The 14900-nt window shown below is 36.8% G+C and overlaps 1 protein-coding gene across 1 annotated transcript; it reads left to right on the plus strand.

Annotated features, from left to right (window-relative positions):
• Positions 1–1266: 1266 nt before the first annotated feature.
• EAF01_004084 (uncharacterized protein) lies at positions 1267–4383 on the plus strand (the record flags this gene model as incomplete). The annotated part of the gene is made up of 4 exons (XM_038912338.1): positions 1267–1449; positions 1531–3367; positions 3427–3882; positions 3935–4383. The coding sequence occupies 4 exons, from the start codon at positions 1267–1269 to the stop codon at positions 4381–4383; spliced, it is 2925 nt and encodes a 974-aa protein (XP_038772022.1).
• Between the last annotated feature and the right edge of the window lie 10517 nt (positions 4384–14900).

Here is a 14900-nt window from a genome sequence, read left to right on the forward strand (position 1 = left end):
GCTACGGTACTTCCATACGCCACACGAAAGATACGGAGTCACAGTTATTCGTTTGTAATTCCTCCCCTCCCCTCCCCTCCAATCAGAAGCAATATTTCAACTGTATATTCCGATAACCTGGAGTACCTATACGGAGTAAACAATAACAAACAACCCACGCGAGAAACAATCGAATCAGCTTGGCGGAAATGCATATCGTACAACAATTCACACAGGTCCAAGATATCAATAACGGCCGAGACCAGCAAGAGATAATGAAAGATGGTTGTTCCTGTTGCTGTCGTTGATTGGAACCGCAAAGGATGATAAATAGAGATACCAAGATCTATGGTCAGTGGTCACCATCAAATGAGTATGCTAGTCAGTATTTACTATTGACCTTGTAAGTCCCTGCCTGTTCCCTACCTAGTGACAAGTTTCAAGGTATGATATTCAAGGTATGTTCAATGTAAGCATTCCCATACCTCAACCCCACCTTCTTTCTTTCGACCCTTTCTCTTCCTTTCTTTTCTTTTCCTACACGTCACTCAAGTCAGTCACTCATTCGTGGATTCGTTTGTTCATTCGTTCAATCAATCCATCAATCCATCAATCCATCATCCATTCATTTACTTCTTCATCAGTCACTCCCTTCACCGACGACAGAAATTGATACATACATATCAGTGCGATCTACAGTCACGGAGGGCCGTATCGCACTGGGCATATGTCGTATTATTATGCAACTGTCACCGACTGCATGCATACACAGAGCCGTGAATCCTTGCTTGAAGTTGCTCAACCACGCATTCTATCATCCACTGCCTTGGAACTCCCAAAAAGAGAGGGATGTGATTGATGATAGATGATTGATTGATTGATTGATAGCTTGCTTCCCTTACCTTACCATACATTACTGGACCTACCATAGTACCCACATACTTATATGCTGCACCACCACAACAAATCTGCATCTCTTGTTGCAGGATTGTGGGTTTCAGAAATCTTTCCGAATATTAATACTTCTTCTTGTATATGCCATCTTGCTCGTACAAGTACTTTCACTGCACTTGTTTGGTCACCTTATTCTCACTTCAACGTTCTTCTTATGCAGCTCCCCGCATACCAGGTTGTCAACATAACTGGCTCCTCATTTATATCCATTTCTATTGCTCCTTTCATTTGTTTTCTGCTATACCTAATCGCGTTTCCTGCATGCTGATCGATCTGATGACCATTGATACATTACTACGCGGTAGCTTTTTTCTTTCTTTTTTCACTTCCAAGATGCCTTCAATATCTTCCCTCCTGAAGCATAGAAACGAAAGTCAAAATGAGAATCGCATGAGCTTCAGTTTGAGCGTGACTCCAGAGAAGTTACAAAGAAAGTCGAAGCGCAACTTCCTTCGAAACCTTTTCAAAATCTCTAGCTTCTCCTCCAAAGACAAGCCGGGGAAGGAGCAGACCGTGGTAATTTACTTTTCCATTGATTCACCAGTGATTGTTTTGTAATATCTTTGGAATGACGCTGATATTACTCGTCGTTACCAGACAATTCCAATACAAACTCCCACAACCAACCCCTCAAGTCCCATGTCGAATCACAATAAACCTCTTCCGCCGCCACCACCTTCAATCGAGGAGCCTGCGTCTTCGGAAGGGATCTCTTCTAGGCCTTACAAGAAATTAGATAGGATAATCTCACCTCTTACGGATCAAGAGCTTCGCGAACTATTTTCTGGAGCTCCTCAATTCTATGCACGTTCCGAAGGTCATCATACAGGCGCACCGTATCCCAAGATAGCTTTCCCATGGGACTCAAGCTTGCAGATACGAGATCTGTCTGATCATGTGCAAATACAAGACGAGGCATGGGGTTGTATCACAGCGTGGCCGCATATCACGAGAGAAGCTCCAATAAGTCTGGAAGGTGCGAAGGTTACTGAGAAACGCCGGGCCCATTTTATGCCACGATGTCGCGAACGACCGAACATGCTCAGTATGCAGGGTATTGAAAAGGGAACTGTAGGGTATCAAGCAGCGTTGGAGTTAGGTGTGGCCGATGCGTTAAAAGAATCTGAGGAGATACAGCCTGATTCTGGACTCTATTCACTTTTCTATAGGCGAAGGGGATTTGCAAATGGTAAGGATGGAATAAGACCTCTCGATGAGTCCGCTGTTTACGAACATCTCATGGATATTGGTGTTTCTTACCACGAGGATCAAATGCATAGCCGCTCTACTGTCGAGCTGTATTCCGAGCTATTCACACAGATTCTATTTCCACCTTCTAGAGTTACCGATACAGATGATCCTTATAGTCTGCAGGTCCAAATCGAGGTTCTTGTGAAGGTCTTAGCTGAACCTAATATTTGGGTTGATTTTAGTTTTGTTGAGTGGAGAATTCGTCTTGGACAGATACTATGGGGCGAGCAACTCGAAAGTGATCTAGGAGACGGTATCTCTAGCAATAGTGAATTCACGAATGACTCCGAGGATCAAAAGTATTGGTTGTTGTTGCAAATACTACTTTCGTGTGAGTTGTTAGTACGACTTGATACAGTATCTCAGAATATCGATAATGGTCTAGAGCCCGCTAAACCTGCTGATGTTAAGAAGCTCGAAAAAAGTATGACGCCCAGTGTCAAGTGGTCACTCATCTTAGCTCGATCCTGGCTCGAAAATATCCGCATTGAACAAAGTATTTCCGAAATCATTCCAGAAAGGAAAGCTTCTGGATGGTTGGCATCGTTGACTGGAGCATCAGCCTCGGCCGAGAATAGTGCACAACCCGAAAGTGTCCAGACATATACATTCCGTGGAAGAAATGAGACTCGACAATTAGCCGGACTATTACACTTCGCTCAAAAATTGAAATGGCCTCATTTGGATAAATTGAACGAGAAAGTCTCGTCAAATGATATATATATCTCCGATAGTACTCAAAATACTCCATCTACTGGAACACCGATGTCCGTTTCAACACAAAAAACTTCCTATTTCATGAGTCAACGGCCTGTTCCACGACGAGGCTTATCAAGATCGACACAGAGAATGTCTGCTTTGATCAATTCTTCTGGATGGCTTTCAAATTCTTACATTAGTGGCCTGATGCTCCCTGGTGAGGGTCTGAGCCATTTTCTAATCTCAACATTATTAGAAAACGATGATGCTGCAGTCGAGAAATTGGGAGACGAGGCCAATCTGTATGGTGGGTTTGTATTCGACCAAAGAAGCTTTTGGAGTACAGCTTGTATAATTGGTCGAGTTCTGGCCGCTGGTAGAAACTCGTCTGAATGTATGGGATGGATCTCATCGGATGTCAAACCTAAAGGAATTTCTGGCGAGGCCTGGGTTAATATAGATGTTGATACAGCGTCACTAGAAGGCAAGTTTTCACTCTAACATGTATTGAATCAAACGATGTGCTGACCAATGAAGCGATAGATGCTACCACAGACACCCCTAGAATCCTCCAGAAAGCTGTCATTGAAAGAGATGGAAGTGTTATTGGTGGAGCAGATCCTTCATCAATACTTCCAGGTGATTTTGTCGCAGTTTATGATTCCCCGACATTGAATCCTCCATCGATAACATTTGAGTCATTAGATCTTTTCGCCGTTGATTCGGATGAGACAACTCCCACTGAAGAAGAGCCAACCCCACAGACAGAGATAACAACAGCGCCCAGTATCAAAACATATTCTGCAATGATGAGATTTTTATTGAGTCTCGATGGAGACGATAAGAAGGAAATCAATGTTGCTCTTACTCATGATGTTCATTTCGTTACCGCCCATCCATGTGTTAAATCTCATAGTATCGAAGTTTTGAAGTCCCCTACAAGTCCATTATTTCAACAAAACGGTGATGAAAGCGATCAAATTCCCGATCCGAATATGGGTATGTCTTATGTATTTCTCTAATCTTGCACAGGAATACTAACGAAAAATAGGTCACCCCCTTCACAAAGCTTTCACATACGCAATCATACCTCTCCAACACATACTCACATCCCCAGCATCGAAATCTCTTGCCTCTCTACTCATCTCCTCACCGAGGTCCCCAGTCGAAGGAGCTTATTCGGCAACTATACAGGCTAGTACTCATACTACTACAAGCAATATCCCCAAAGTTTTGGTGATAGACTGTGCCAGTACCATTTTACCGCCCTCGCCTCCTGATGAGGTGGATGTGAATTTGAATTTGAATGTGGGTGTGGAAGGGGAAATCAGGAGTGGGGAGAGAAACAAAGAATTTGGAAGTGATGCGGAAATGTTGTTAAGAGCTTTATGTGCAGAAAGAGGATGGAATGCGTTGATCAGTAGAAAGGGGAGAGGATGTTTAGCTTGTGCGGTTAGAGAGGCGGGAGCAATAGGATGGGGGGTCGTGATTAGAGTTTAGGTGTGGTGAAATGGAGGCAGGGAATGGATTGTTAGATTTGGAACAGGGAGAGAATGTGTGTTTGTGGATATCTGATGTGAAGGGATGCAGAGAGAAGGAAGTGGATGGAGAGTTATACGATTCATGATGTCATGAATAGTGTTTTTTGTTTTCTTGTTTTCACAAAGCGTTGTTAGGTCTTATTGAAGCGTTATGTTAAGTGATACCCGCCTGATGGCAAGAGGCAATTAGTTAATAGTAATTCATGAATTAAGGATGCGTGTTGATGAGTGATTGTGTAATTGCAGTGATGTCATTCGGGAAGTGGTTGTTGTGTTGATAATGTTTGTAAAGAGTATTTCTAGAGATGAATACTGGGGTTGTATTATAGTAGATGATGGGATTATGGTGGATGTGGAAGGGGTGGAGAGATTTAGAGGTGAAAAATGAGAGAGATCTTGGGGAATGGTGTGGGGGGGATTTTATTGGAGAAGGTTGTGAGATGAGAGATGAGAGATGAGGGATGATTAAGGGGAAGGGAGGAAGAGGTAGAGCTATAGAATGCTATTCACTAATTGTAGAGTTACAGTAGAACTTGGCTATACTGGACTGGGATATACCGGAAACTTGAATATATCGGATTTTTTTTGTGGTTTTTCCGAAATTTATATGGAAATATTACAATTTCAATGAAAATTGGAATATCAAATTAAATTAATTAAATTTTAGTATAAACTTTTATTATTAATTAATATGTTATATATTAGAAAAAATGAATCTTCGAATATAGTATTATTGTTATTATTGTTGTCATCGAAATAGCTGAAAAGAGCTGGTTATTATGACTTTTGAATCAATTTAACAAATTAATAAAAGAGAGCTTTAAGAGTATAGTGAAAGGATTTTAAATATGGGAATAAGAGACACAATGATGTAATAATATAATATAGAGCTCAATATAATATAAAGCTAAAGAAATCGATTATTAATGATCTTTTAAGTAAGAAATTCGAATGCTTAATATAATAGAGCTTTTAGAATACGAATTAATTTAATTTAAAACTCGGTTTTCTATTTACTCTGTTTTCAAAGAAGCTTTAATTAAATAGCAAATTCGATGCAATCGTTATTATAATGTAGGATTTGTTATAAATAATGTTTTATATTTTAAAACTATAGAATTTTGAAAAAAGCTTCTTAAATATAAAAATAAACCTTTATTATTTAATAAAGGGAAGACTTAGTTAATTGATTTTATTAATAGCTTTAAGAAATATAATTTTATATAAAAAAGATATTAATTTAATAAAAATGTCTTTGTAGAGATATGTTACGGGAGCTGCCTCTAGGGTCACGTGGAAGTGTCTAGAGATCTCTCGAGGTGGTTTAGACTAGACTTCAAGTAGGAATTCAATAAGGTTGTAACTGGTTGCAATTCTCGTAACTATAGTAATGAAACTAATGATTGTTCTTGAGCACGAAGCTCTACATGTAAGGAAACCCTTTCCCTTATATAGACCTTTGCACTCTGCGATCCCATCGATCCCACTCACTGAGAGTAGTGGGCGTAGTGGGATCCCACTGATCCCATTGATAATAATCGGTGGGACTGATGGGATGGTCCATCACGTGATACTAGTCCCGTGAGTCTTGTCGTCCTGTCTTATTTCCTGTCCTAGGGCTAATCCCTTGGGAGCTTACTAATCCTAGCAAGACCTCTCTTGCTTACTGTGTCCTGTATTGCTTATTCTTCTTAGGACCCTACTGTCCTAGGAACCATGTCCTATGATTCAGTGTATTCTATAACTAATACTATATACATGCCTGAGGCTTTCCTTGGGTGCCTAGTGTCCCCCGGTATACTGCAGCTGAATCACTGAGGCCTATAATACCAGTATAGCCTATAAGTCAGTGATTCTACAGCCTGTTACTAATCCGTTGTAACAAGATAGGCTTTAAAACAGATATTATAATGGAAAAGATATAATATATTATAACTTTATATAATATAAATGATATCTATAATTGTACTAAAACAGATCTCTTTTGAAAAGATAGATTAGATTGTATACTTTCTATATTCGAATTTGCTAGTAGAAAGAAGGAAAAAGCTTGATTTACAGTACTTCTTATTAATAACTCTATAGGCATTTATAAGCTTCTTTTATAGATTATTAGGAAAGTATAGATTTTATAGATATTTAGAAGAATAGAATTGATTACTTTTAATAATTTAGAAGTGAAATATCAATCAAATTCAAAATCCTGAATAAATAATGATATATTTGCTGAATATCTTATATAATTTGATAGTATTATAAGATAACAGAATAAGAAAGTATTGCTTATTATAAACAACTTTTCAGTATATAAATTAATTGTGAATATTCTGATTAATATAGATAAGTTATATAATATAAAGATTATATAGTTACTCTTAAATTTTATATCTAAATATTAACTTTTTAATCAAGGTATTATATAAAATTGAAAGTTTTATCTATAATATTAATCTATTAGATTTATAATTAGATACTTTGATAACAATTTGAATTATTTTAAAAAGCTTAATATTCTATAAGTAATTTAATAGAATATATTAGTTTGAGTAGAGATTAAAAGCTATATTATTTCAAATTATTGGGATAAATTATAATGTATTAATTTAGAATTATAATCTATAATATTATTAATAGTATAATAAGATTCTAAAGAAGGTTTAAAGTCTTTACACCTTATTTTAGTATATTTAAAGTATTAGGGTATTATAGCTAGTATATCAAATATACAAAAATATATTTCATTTTATTTAGAATATATTATTGAAAGTAACAACAATTTGAATACTCTAATTGATAATATTATTCAAGCTAAAAAGGTGATGAAGAAGAATGAAAAGAATAAAAGAATAGAAAGGGAAATAGAGTTTTTTATTAATTATTTTCAAGCTTTTGAAGCTATTTAGATTTTAATTAAATATTAAGAATAATAAAATATTTTTGATATTAATTTAATTAAAAGTTTATAAAAAAGAAAGTATAAAATAAAACTTAAATTAAATTAATAAAGAATATAAGAAATTATATTAAACTACTTTAATATAAAATGAAATTTATAATTTTGAGCTACAAAATGTTGATACCTTAATGCCTTACCATTTCTATACCGGAATCATGTTTATACCGGATTCAATTGGTCAATTTTTTTATTCCGGTATAGCCAAGTTCTATTGTAGTACCTATTTAAAGATCTCAATTCTCGTCTAGTAGTTGCCAGATGAAATGGTAGATGAAATACTCGTATAACTATGAAATTGCTGCCAGATATCAGATAGTGTAGTTTGATCAGTAGACCTATATATACCTTAGTAATCATGGCTCTCACAGAAATATTGATGACTAAAGATGAAATATCGTTGATAAAGTATAGTTACGTAAAAGGCTCACAGTTCTCGCTTGGTCAAGTATCCTGTGGTGGCAGAATTAATACTTGACGAAGTGAACTCTTCGTCATTATAATAAATTCTTTAATTCTTTAATTATATATTGAATAAATCGTTTTTAAAGTATTAATATAATTAATCTAAATCTTTGTAATTTACGAAGCTTATTTTAATCAATAAAGTCTTAATAAATTTCTTGAATTTCAAAAGCTAATTCTAATTTTTAATCTAAAATAATCACTTTCAAATAAAAAGGGTTATTTATATTAAAATCAAATTATTTATTTAATATATTCTATATTATATAATATAATAATAAAGTTTCTGATTGAAAAATAAATTAAAGATAAAGTAATAGGTAAGTAATATAATTAATAAACAAACTTTTCTTTAGACTTTTAACTAATACTTTTCATTCATTTTAATCTTTATATTTACTCCTTTCCTTTATCTTTATAACCTTCTTTTAATCTTTATATATATATTCTTTTGTTTATCTTTTTTACAATTCTAATATTCAAAGATTTTAGAATCTTAAAGGCCTTCAAGAACCCTTATTTTCTTTTTTTCTATTAAAATTCAATAATAAATGAATCATATTTTATATCAATAATATTCATTATTAATGAAATCGATATTTTATTAATAACAAAAGAAAGATTAATATTGTTATGTATATAATAGAAATTTGTATAGGGATTTATACTGAATTTCTCTTTGTCTGTAATATTAACTTTGTCACCACAGGGGTTTCTCACATTCGACACTACGCCATATATATGAACTCGTATAAACTCTTTATCATCTTTGCCATCTTGACAATGATACGTGTCACTTGTGCCTGGCAGAAGACATGGTTTCAAAGACAGAGAAAGTGCTGTAGCACACATCATGCACCGAGAGTATGGAGTGAGACTACACGAATCAATGTGACTAGAAGAACTCTCCTTGAATAGCCGACATAGCGAATTCCAAACTAAGATTGAATGTCCACGCACATCCCCGCATTTGCGAACACGCGAAGCCGAGGGATCTTTGAGTACCAAGAGGATCGATCACTCCGACGCTATTACTTATGAACTTCCTTTTATGGCCTTTACCAGTTGGTGAGGCTTATTCTGACTTAATTCTACAAGCTTGGAGATAACTAGATAATTATATAGAGCAGCTGCAAACTCGTCGCGCTTTTTTTTGTTCACACAGCTTGGAATTCTTGCACTATCACGTCCCAAGTTGGGACGGACTCTGTAATTGGTCATGCATATGGAAAACTAGGTACTTCAAGAAGTTTCTGCAGTACCTTGACTGTTACCGGACAATTTTATAGCTTAGTAGCTGTTGAAATTTCTGTTTGGGCAAAGCATGAGCTAGAATCAACGAACTATCGCAGTTTTCATACAATCCTTCTCCAGCGTTGTAAGAAAGATCCTTCCTCCACATCTTGCACAGGTACGATAGTGAATATGCGTGGATGGAGCTTATCGATAATAATGCTATTATTTGACAAGAAATTAGCAATCTAAAATCGCCATATGATGACTTGGCTTAGTGGACGAGTGTTCTTCAGGGACTTGCTGGGTTTCCCTTCTCAATCCTACTTTTCGAATGACTACCGAGGTTGATAAATGCAGCTTTTATTTATGCAATGAAATATGGAATGCATAAGTTTGTACAAATAGGTTTTCAAAGATTTTTCAGCTTCCTATTGTAGGGATGTCTGCGAACACTTGTTGATGTTTTAAATCAATTTCGCTAATTTTTCAAAGTACCAGATGGACGAAGAAAGCCGGCCTGAATTTCTCTTTCGTATTGTATGACCACATCTCGAAGACGGAAAGAAATGGTCTTATAAGATGAGCTCGAGAACTGATAGATCAAGTTTAAGCGTCGGTTGACTTAATATGAATATCATGCTCGTTGCTACGCTGTTGCAAGTGGATCCTATCCCGTTTTGGATGATCAGAGTGCCTGCTTCCTGCTGCCTCTGCCTTCTTCTCTTCCCCCGACACCAATCTTTTCATATGCCATGAACCTCCTACTCCCCTGTTTAGATGAGGTTACACACATTTTTATTTGCATCATATCGCAGACCGAGTTATCTAAACGTGATTGAGATCTTCAAAGGATCAGTAACCTTGTTGGCAAGTATGTAAAGATTGGTAGCAAATGCATGTGAAGTACTTTCGCATGCGTGCATTTGTGACAATTATATGCTGTCGCCAGTCCAAGGCCGAGACTGGCGGGTTGAACAAGTTGATGTTACTTCAGTCCTCGAGAATCTTTGAAACCCACTCTTAATTATGAGAAGAAGAATAATCCGGACCTCCAGGATGAGGAATGAATTCTCAGGTATTTCGATTGTAGCAAAGGGACTAGACGTTTTTTGGTAATTTGAACCTGGTAGATGTGCTGGCCTTTGGGAAATTTAGACTATTGGATCCATAATAAAATTAGAAGAAAGGCTTTGAGGGGGTTTTGTATGAATTATTTGCTGCTTAAATCTACCACCTGAGCAGGGCGACGTGGACGGATGCACGATGAAAGATGCTCGGCTTGGAGCTACAACGCCTAATTCCCCTTCCTAATAGTGTGTCTACGAGTTCAGTTATTTATTAGACTTATGATTATCTCTATTGCTTTGCATACCATCAAGTATACTCTCTTATCCGTTCATGGCACGAGTTCTACGACCGGCGAAAAAGGTACGGCGAATCACAGATCATGGAAGCATACTTTACCTTTGGCGGAAGCCAGTTGTTTGACCTGCCTCTAGCCTCTATGAATTATGCTTTTCACAACCAGTCCGTGAGCAATGAGTAGCCTTTGAAGAAAATAAAGGCATGTCGTGTGGCCTATCAGCAATCATTGAGTATGGTGCCAATTCTTATTAAACATAGAAGCTATCGCGATTTCTTGGATTTTTATGCACATAAACTTAGAAATAGCCCCGGTATCATGAGGGACATTGCGTGTGAGCATACGTCGAATCAAGCGACTTGGTTCAATACCTCCGGATGTTCGACACACGCAATGATTGCTCGAGATTTGTTGATCCCTTCCACGACTCTACCTGGCAATTATGGTACCGTAACACAAAGACCTTTCAATTTCTGCATCTTCTTTAGTAAACTCCGCTAAGACCCTCGTCATTGAAGACATAATCTGAGAGCTTGACCTGAAAGGTTGTCCTGTTCTTTCTCAACACGTCAAATCCCACTGGCTCTTGAGTCTAGATCCCTCCTTTACATGTCTTCAGCTTGCCCCGGCAACTTCAAACTCTTATTCACAGCTATTCGGCGTCCCACAAGTGGACATGATAGCTCTTGGAAGCGATTACTTGGAAACTGGGTGATGATTTTGGGGAAGTTCTAGAATCGTTAGACGCAGAGTAATCATATAAGAGGCGACCGATGTCAACCTTCTGCGTTCTGCAACGATCGAAATTCAGCACTGACGCCTCCAGTTTCTACTGCTATCATATTTGAGTTTTGTAAAGTTTCGAAGACAAATACGCAAATACACAATTCGCCAAGTGTTATTACCAGCAAATAGACTAGCAGAAGACAGCCAGCAGCATGTTTCAAAGCAAACTTCATGATAAAGATCTTGTCAATCGAGCAGATGTGCTTTCACCCCCAAAGCCAGTAGATGTAATTATGACACTGCTTTAAGACTTGATAAGACGATTCGCTAGTGCCGTTTTAGTCTGACCCTGATGCATCGGTAAATAATGCATTTCTCAATCATCTGGTTACAATACAGCCTCTAACATTCATCGAAATAGGAACCGAAATCCGTCTGAAAGTGCAAGAAGGTGGCTATTCGTAGCTCAATAGCATGGTCCACAGGACGATTTGAACAAACGCTCATAAGAATACAATACATGGCTCTGTCAAAGGGAATCCTTCATAACCAACTCTCGCTTCCACACCACGCAACTGCCTTGATTTACTAGGGTATCTCACACTTTGAACCGCTAAATCAAATGCTTTTCTCTGGGAACAATGGTGTTGAGAGTGATTTGTTCATATTTGGTAGCTGTAGTTCGGCAGAGAGCTTCACAGTGCGTAAGAGCAGCTTCTTATGGAGCTTTGGGTCCAATGCTACATGAAATTCGCAGAGGCTTGCATACACTTTACGGAAGTGATGGGATAAATTAGTTTTTTGTTAAGGTTTCGTGGCTGTGTGTGAGTTTTGAAGAGAGCGATTGATCGTGTTTGGACTTCCATTGAATTTATGGAGGCAAAATTTGTTGATTTATTTAGTGTTGATCTCAGTACAAGCTGTGAGATGTATTTAGCTACACATGAAATAAAATCCAAAGAATTTCAGTTAGCCTTTCTATCTCGAATTTTCGAACGTTTCGCAACGTCAGATATGAATTGTTGACACAAGATCCTCAAATATCATATTGATCTCCAGTATTTAAAGCTGGGGTCGACAGTGAGATGATTTTTGAGGCTTCAAAACTTTCACTCATTTTCCAATTGCATAATTTGGAAACAAGAATGCAGTTGCTTCTCCAGCTTGTTTTTGAAGGACCTGAAAGCTCCATCGAGTATGAAGACGTGATAGATCAATTCTACGCTCCCATTTTAATTCTACAATAGGTTTCTCACTGTCTAAACAAACAAAAATAACGCTACGGATATTTGTTTCGGCTCTCCAATCCTGAATAAAGTAAGAATAATGTGTCATTACGGACGAATTCGAAAACAGTTAAATATGGACAGCCTTGCGATTAATTGCAGTTCTTTCTGAGTAATACAAAAACAGCGTTTCTCATTTGTTCGCCAACGAGTCATGATGGTGTGGTGATGTTGCAATAAGCTGACACCAACCAGAGTTCTGGGTCTACAGCCTCGAGTGTTGGGCCGCAAAACTGCCTACCTGGTTGAAGAAGTAGGATTTTCACGACGATTTCATTTCCATATCAATTTACTATTCCACTTTCATCATATCGCTTGATATTGAAGCCGCAGCAGAAGCGCCTCGCGCAAGCCCAGCAATGCGCGTACCTTCACAGCGTGACAGTTATGCCAAAGATATTGAGCTCGAGGCTGTAGCAACTTCAGAGCTTACTCAGCCTGAAGAGTTACGTCTTCGCAATACCGATCAGGTTCCCAATCCTATGCGAGATAGAGTTGTCTTACCTACCGATACCGAAGGAACTATGATCCCTGACTTGACTCGTGAGTGGTAAATGAAACTTGAAAGGTAAATCGACCACCCTACTTTCAAGCCATCTCTATTTTGGACCACTCTTTTACACCAAAAATCGCTTTTTAGCCTATTAATATCTCTATCAATATATAGTCTAATTTAATAAAAATTTGAATATATATAATTTAAGTCATTTTAAGCTTATCTTGAAGATTTCAGATTTTTAGGAATTTTTTATATTAAAATCTAAAACTTTAAAATATCGATTTTTAAATTTATATAAGAATCATATACAAATTTAAAACTTTTATAAAACCTTTAATAACTTTTTAATAACAACTATTAAAAGAAAAATATATATCTTTTTAAAAGTTTTGAACTTAAATCTATATAAAAATTTAAATTTTTTTTAAAAAAAATTAATAAATATAAAAATATAATATACAATAAGTTTAGAATAGTATAAATAATCTTTGTAATTTTGAGAGTATTCTTTTAAATATTTATTTATAGGAAATTTTCTTTTTTTTCTGAATCTTTCAAAATAAATATATTATAAATTTTTAAAAAAAATTTATAATTTATTTTTAGTAATTTTTAATAAAAAGTTATTAAAGATTTTATAAAAGTTTCAAATTTATATATGATTCTTATATAAATTTAAAAATCGATATTTTAAAGCTCTAGATCTCAATATAGAAAATTCCTAAAAATCTGAAATTTTCAAGGTAAACTAAAAATAATCTAAATTATATATATATAAATTTTCAATAAATTCTATTCATAAATAAGAAAGTTAAAAATTCCATTTTTGGTGTAAAAAGTGGCCCAAAAGGGGGGTGGCCCGAAAGTAGGGTACCCGACTTACCTCCTAGATGAATAAGAGACCCATTTTGACCGGAGAGGGACTTACTAAAGAAATTTTGAAGCTTTCTTGATTGCTTGGTGGACCAAGCGAGTATAAGACGACCCCAATCGCACATTTGAATCGCCTCTTCCCACGCTGCCGGATAACGAAAAATTAGAGACGAAAAAGAAAAAGCTCACTTATGAAGAAACGAGATGTGATTATAATCTCACTAATAAAATGCTTCCATTAACTGAAATTGCTAACGGCAACCAAGGCAAGACCTCATTACAGGTATACCGAAGCTTGCTCGTTTTCAGCTGACACATGATGACTTTTTGATCTTCTGTCGACACGATGAGAGCCATATGCGTATTTTGATTTATCTGCAGGTACAGATCACCGCAATCGAGCGACAAATTCAAGAGCAGGACGATAAGGATGCTGCAATAAGTAGAACGCGGGAATATTGGAGACTAGGGGGATCTTTGCCTCCTGAGGAAGGTAGAGATGTCGAACATGACAATGGAGAAATTCGGTCCTTTGAGTGGCATGAAGACGCTTTGATGGATAACTTGAAGAGGAAACTGGAGCATTATGGTCAGTACCAATTTTTGAAGCAAAGGATATCAAGAATAACAAGAGCAGATCAAATTTTGCTGTCATACCATCGTACTCGTGGCCTGCCTCTTCCTCCACGCCATAGTCGTGATTCAGTCTCTAATTGGATTTCTGGCACAAGTTCCCTCTGTCGCCAGGCTCAAAAGTATATCCACCTTCACAGGGACTTCTGTTCCTTCAATAATTGAGATAAAGATAACCCTCTCAAATGAACTATTGACAGTGGTCTTTTCAGCAGCCATCGATCGTTTCTTAAGGTGAATGAATATTGCTTTACCCCCTTTCCTTTCGATTTTTGGCGCTGCCATTAAATCAATCAGATATCTTCAGATCTAGGAGGGAGACTGACTCATTTCAGAGGATGCTCAAAAAGAATGTTCACCCCGAGATATCATACTACGATGAAAGACTGAGGTCCATTCTCGCTCATACCTTGTCGCTTGGTGTGTTAACTGGCATGATTCT

This window comes from Botrytis porri (genome assembly GCF_014898465.1).
Source record: "Botrytis porri strain MUCL 3234 chromosome Unknown BPOR_005, whole genome shotgun sequence".
Taxonomy (NCBI): domain Eukaryota; kingdom Fungi; phylum Ascomycota; class Leotiomycetes; order Helotiales; family Sclerotiniaceae; genus Botrytis; species Botrytis porri.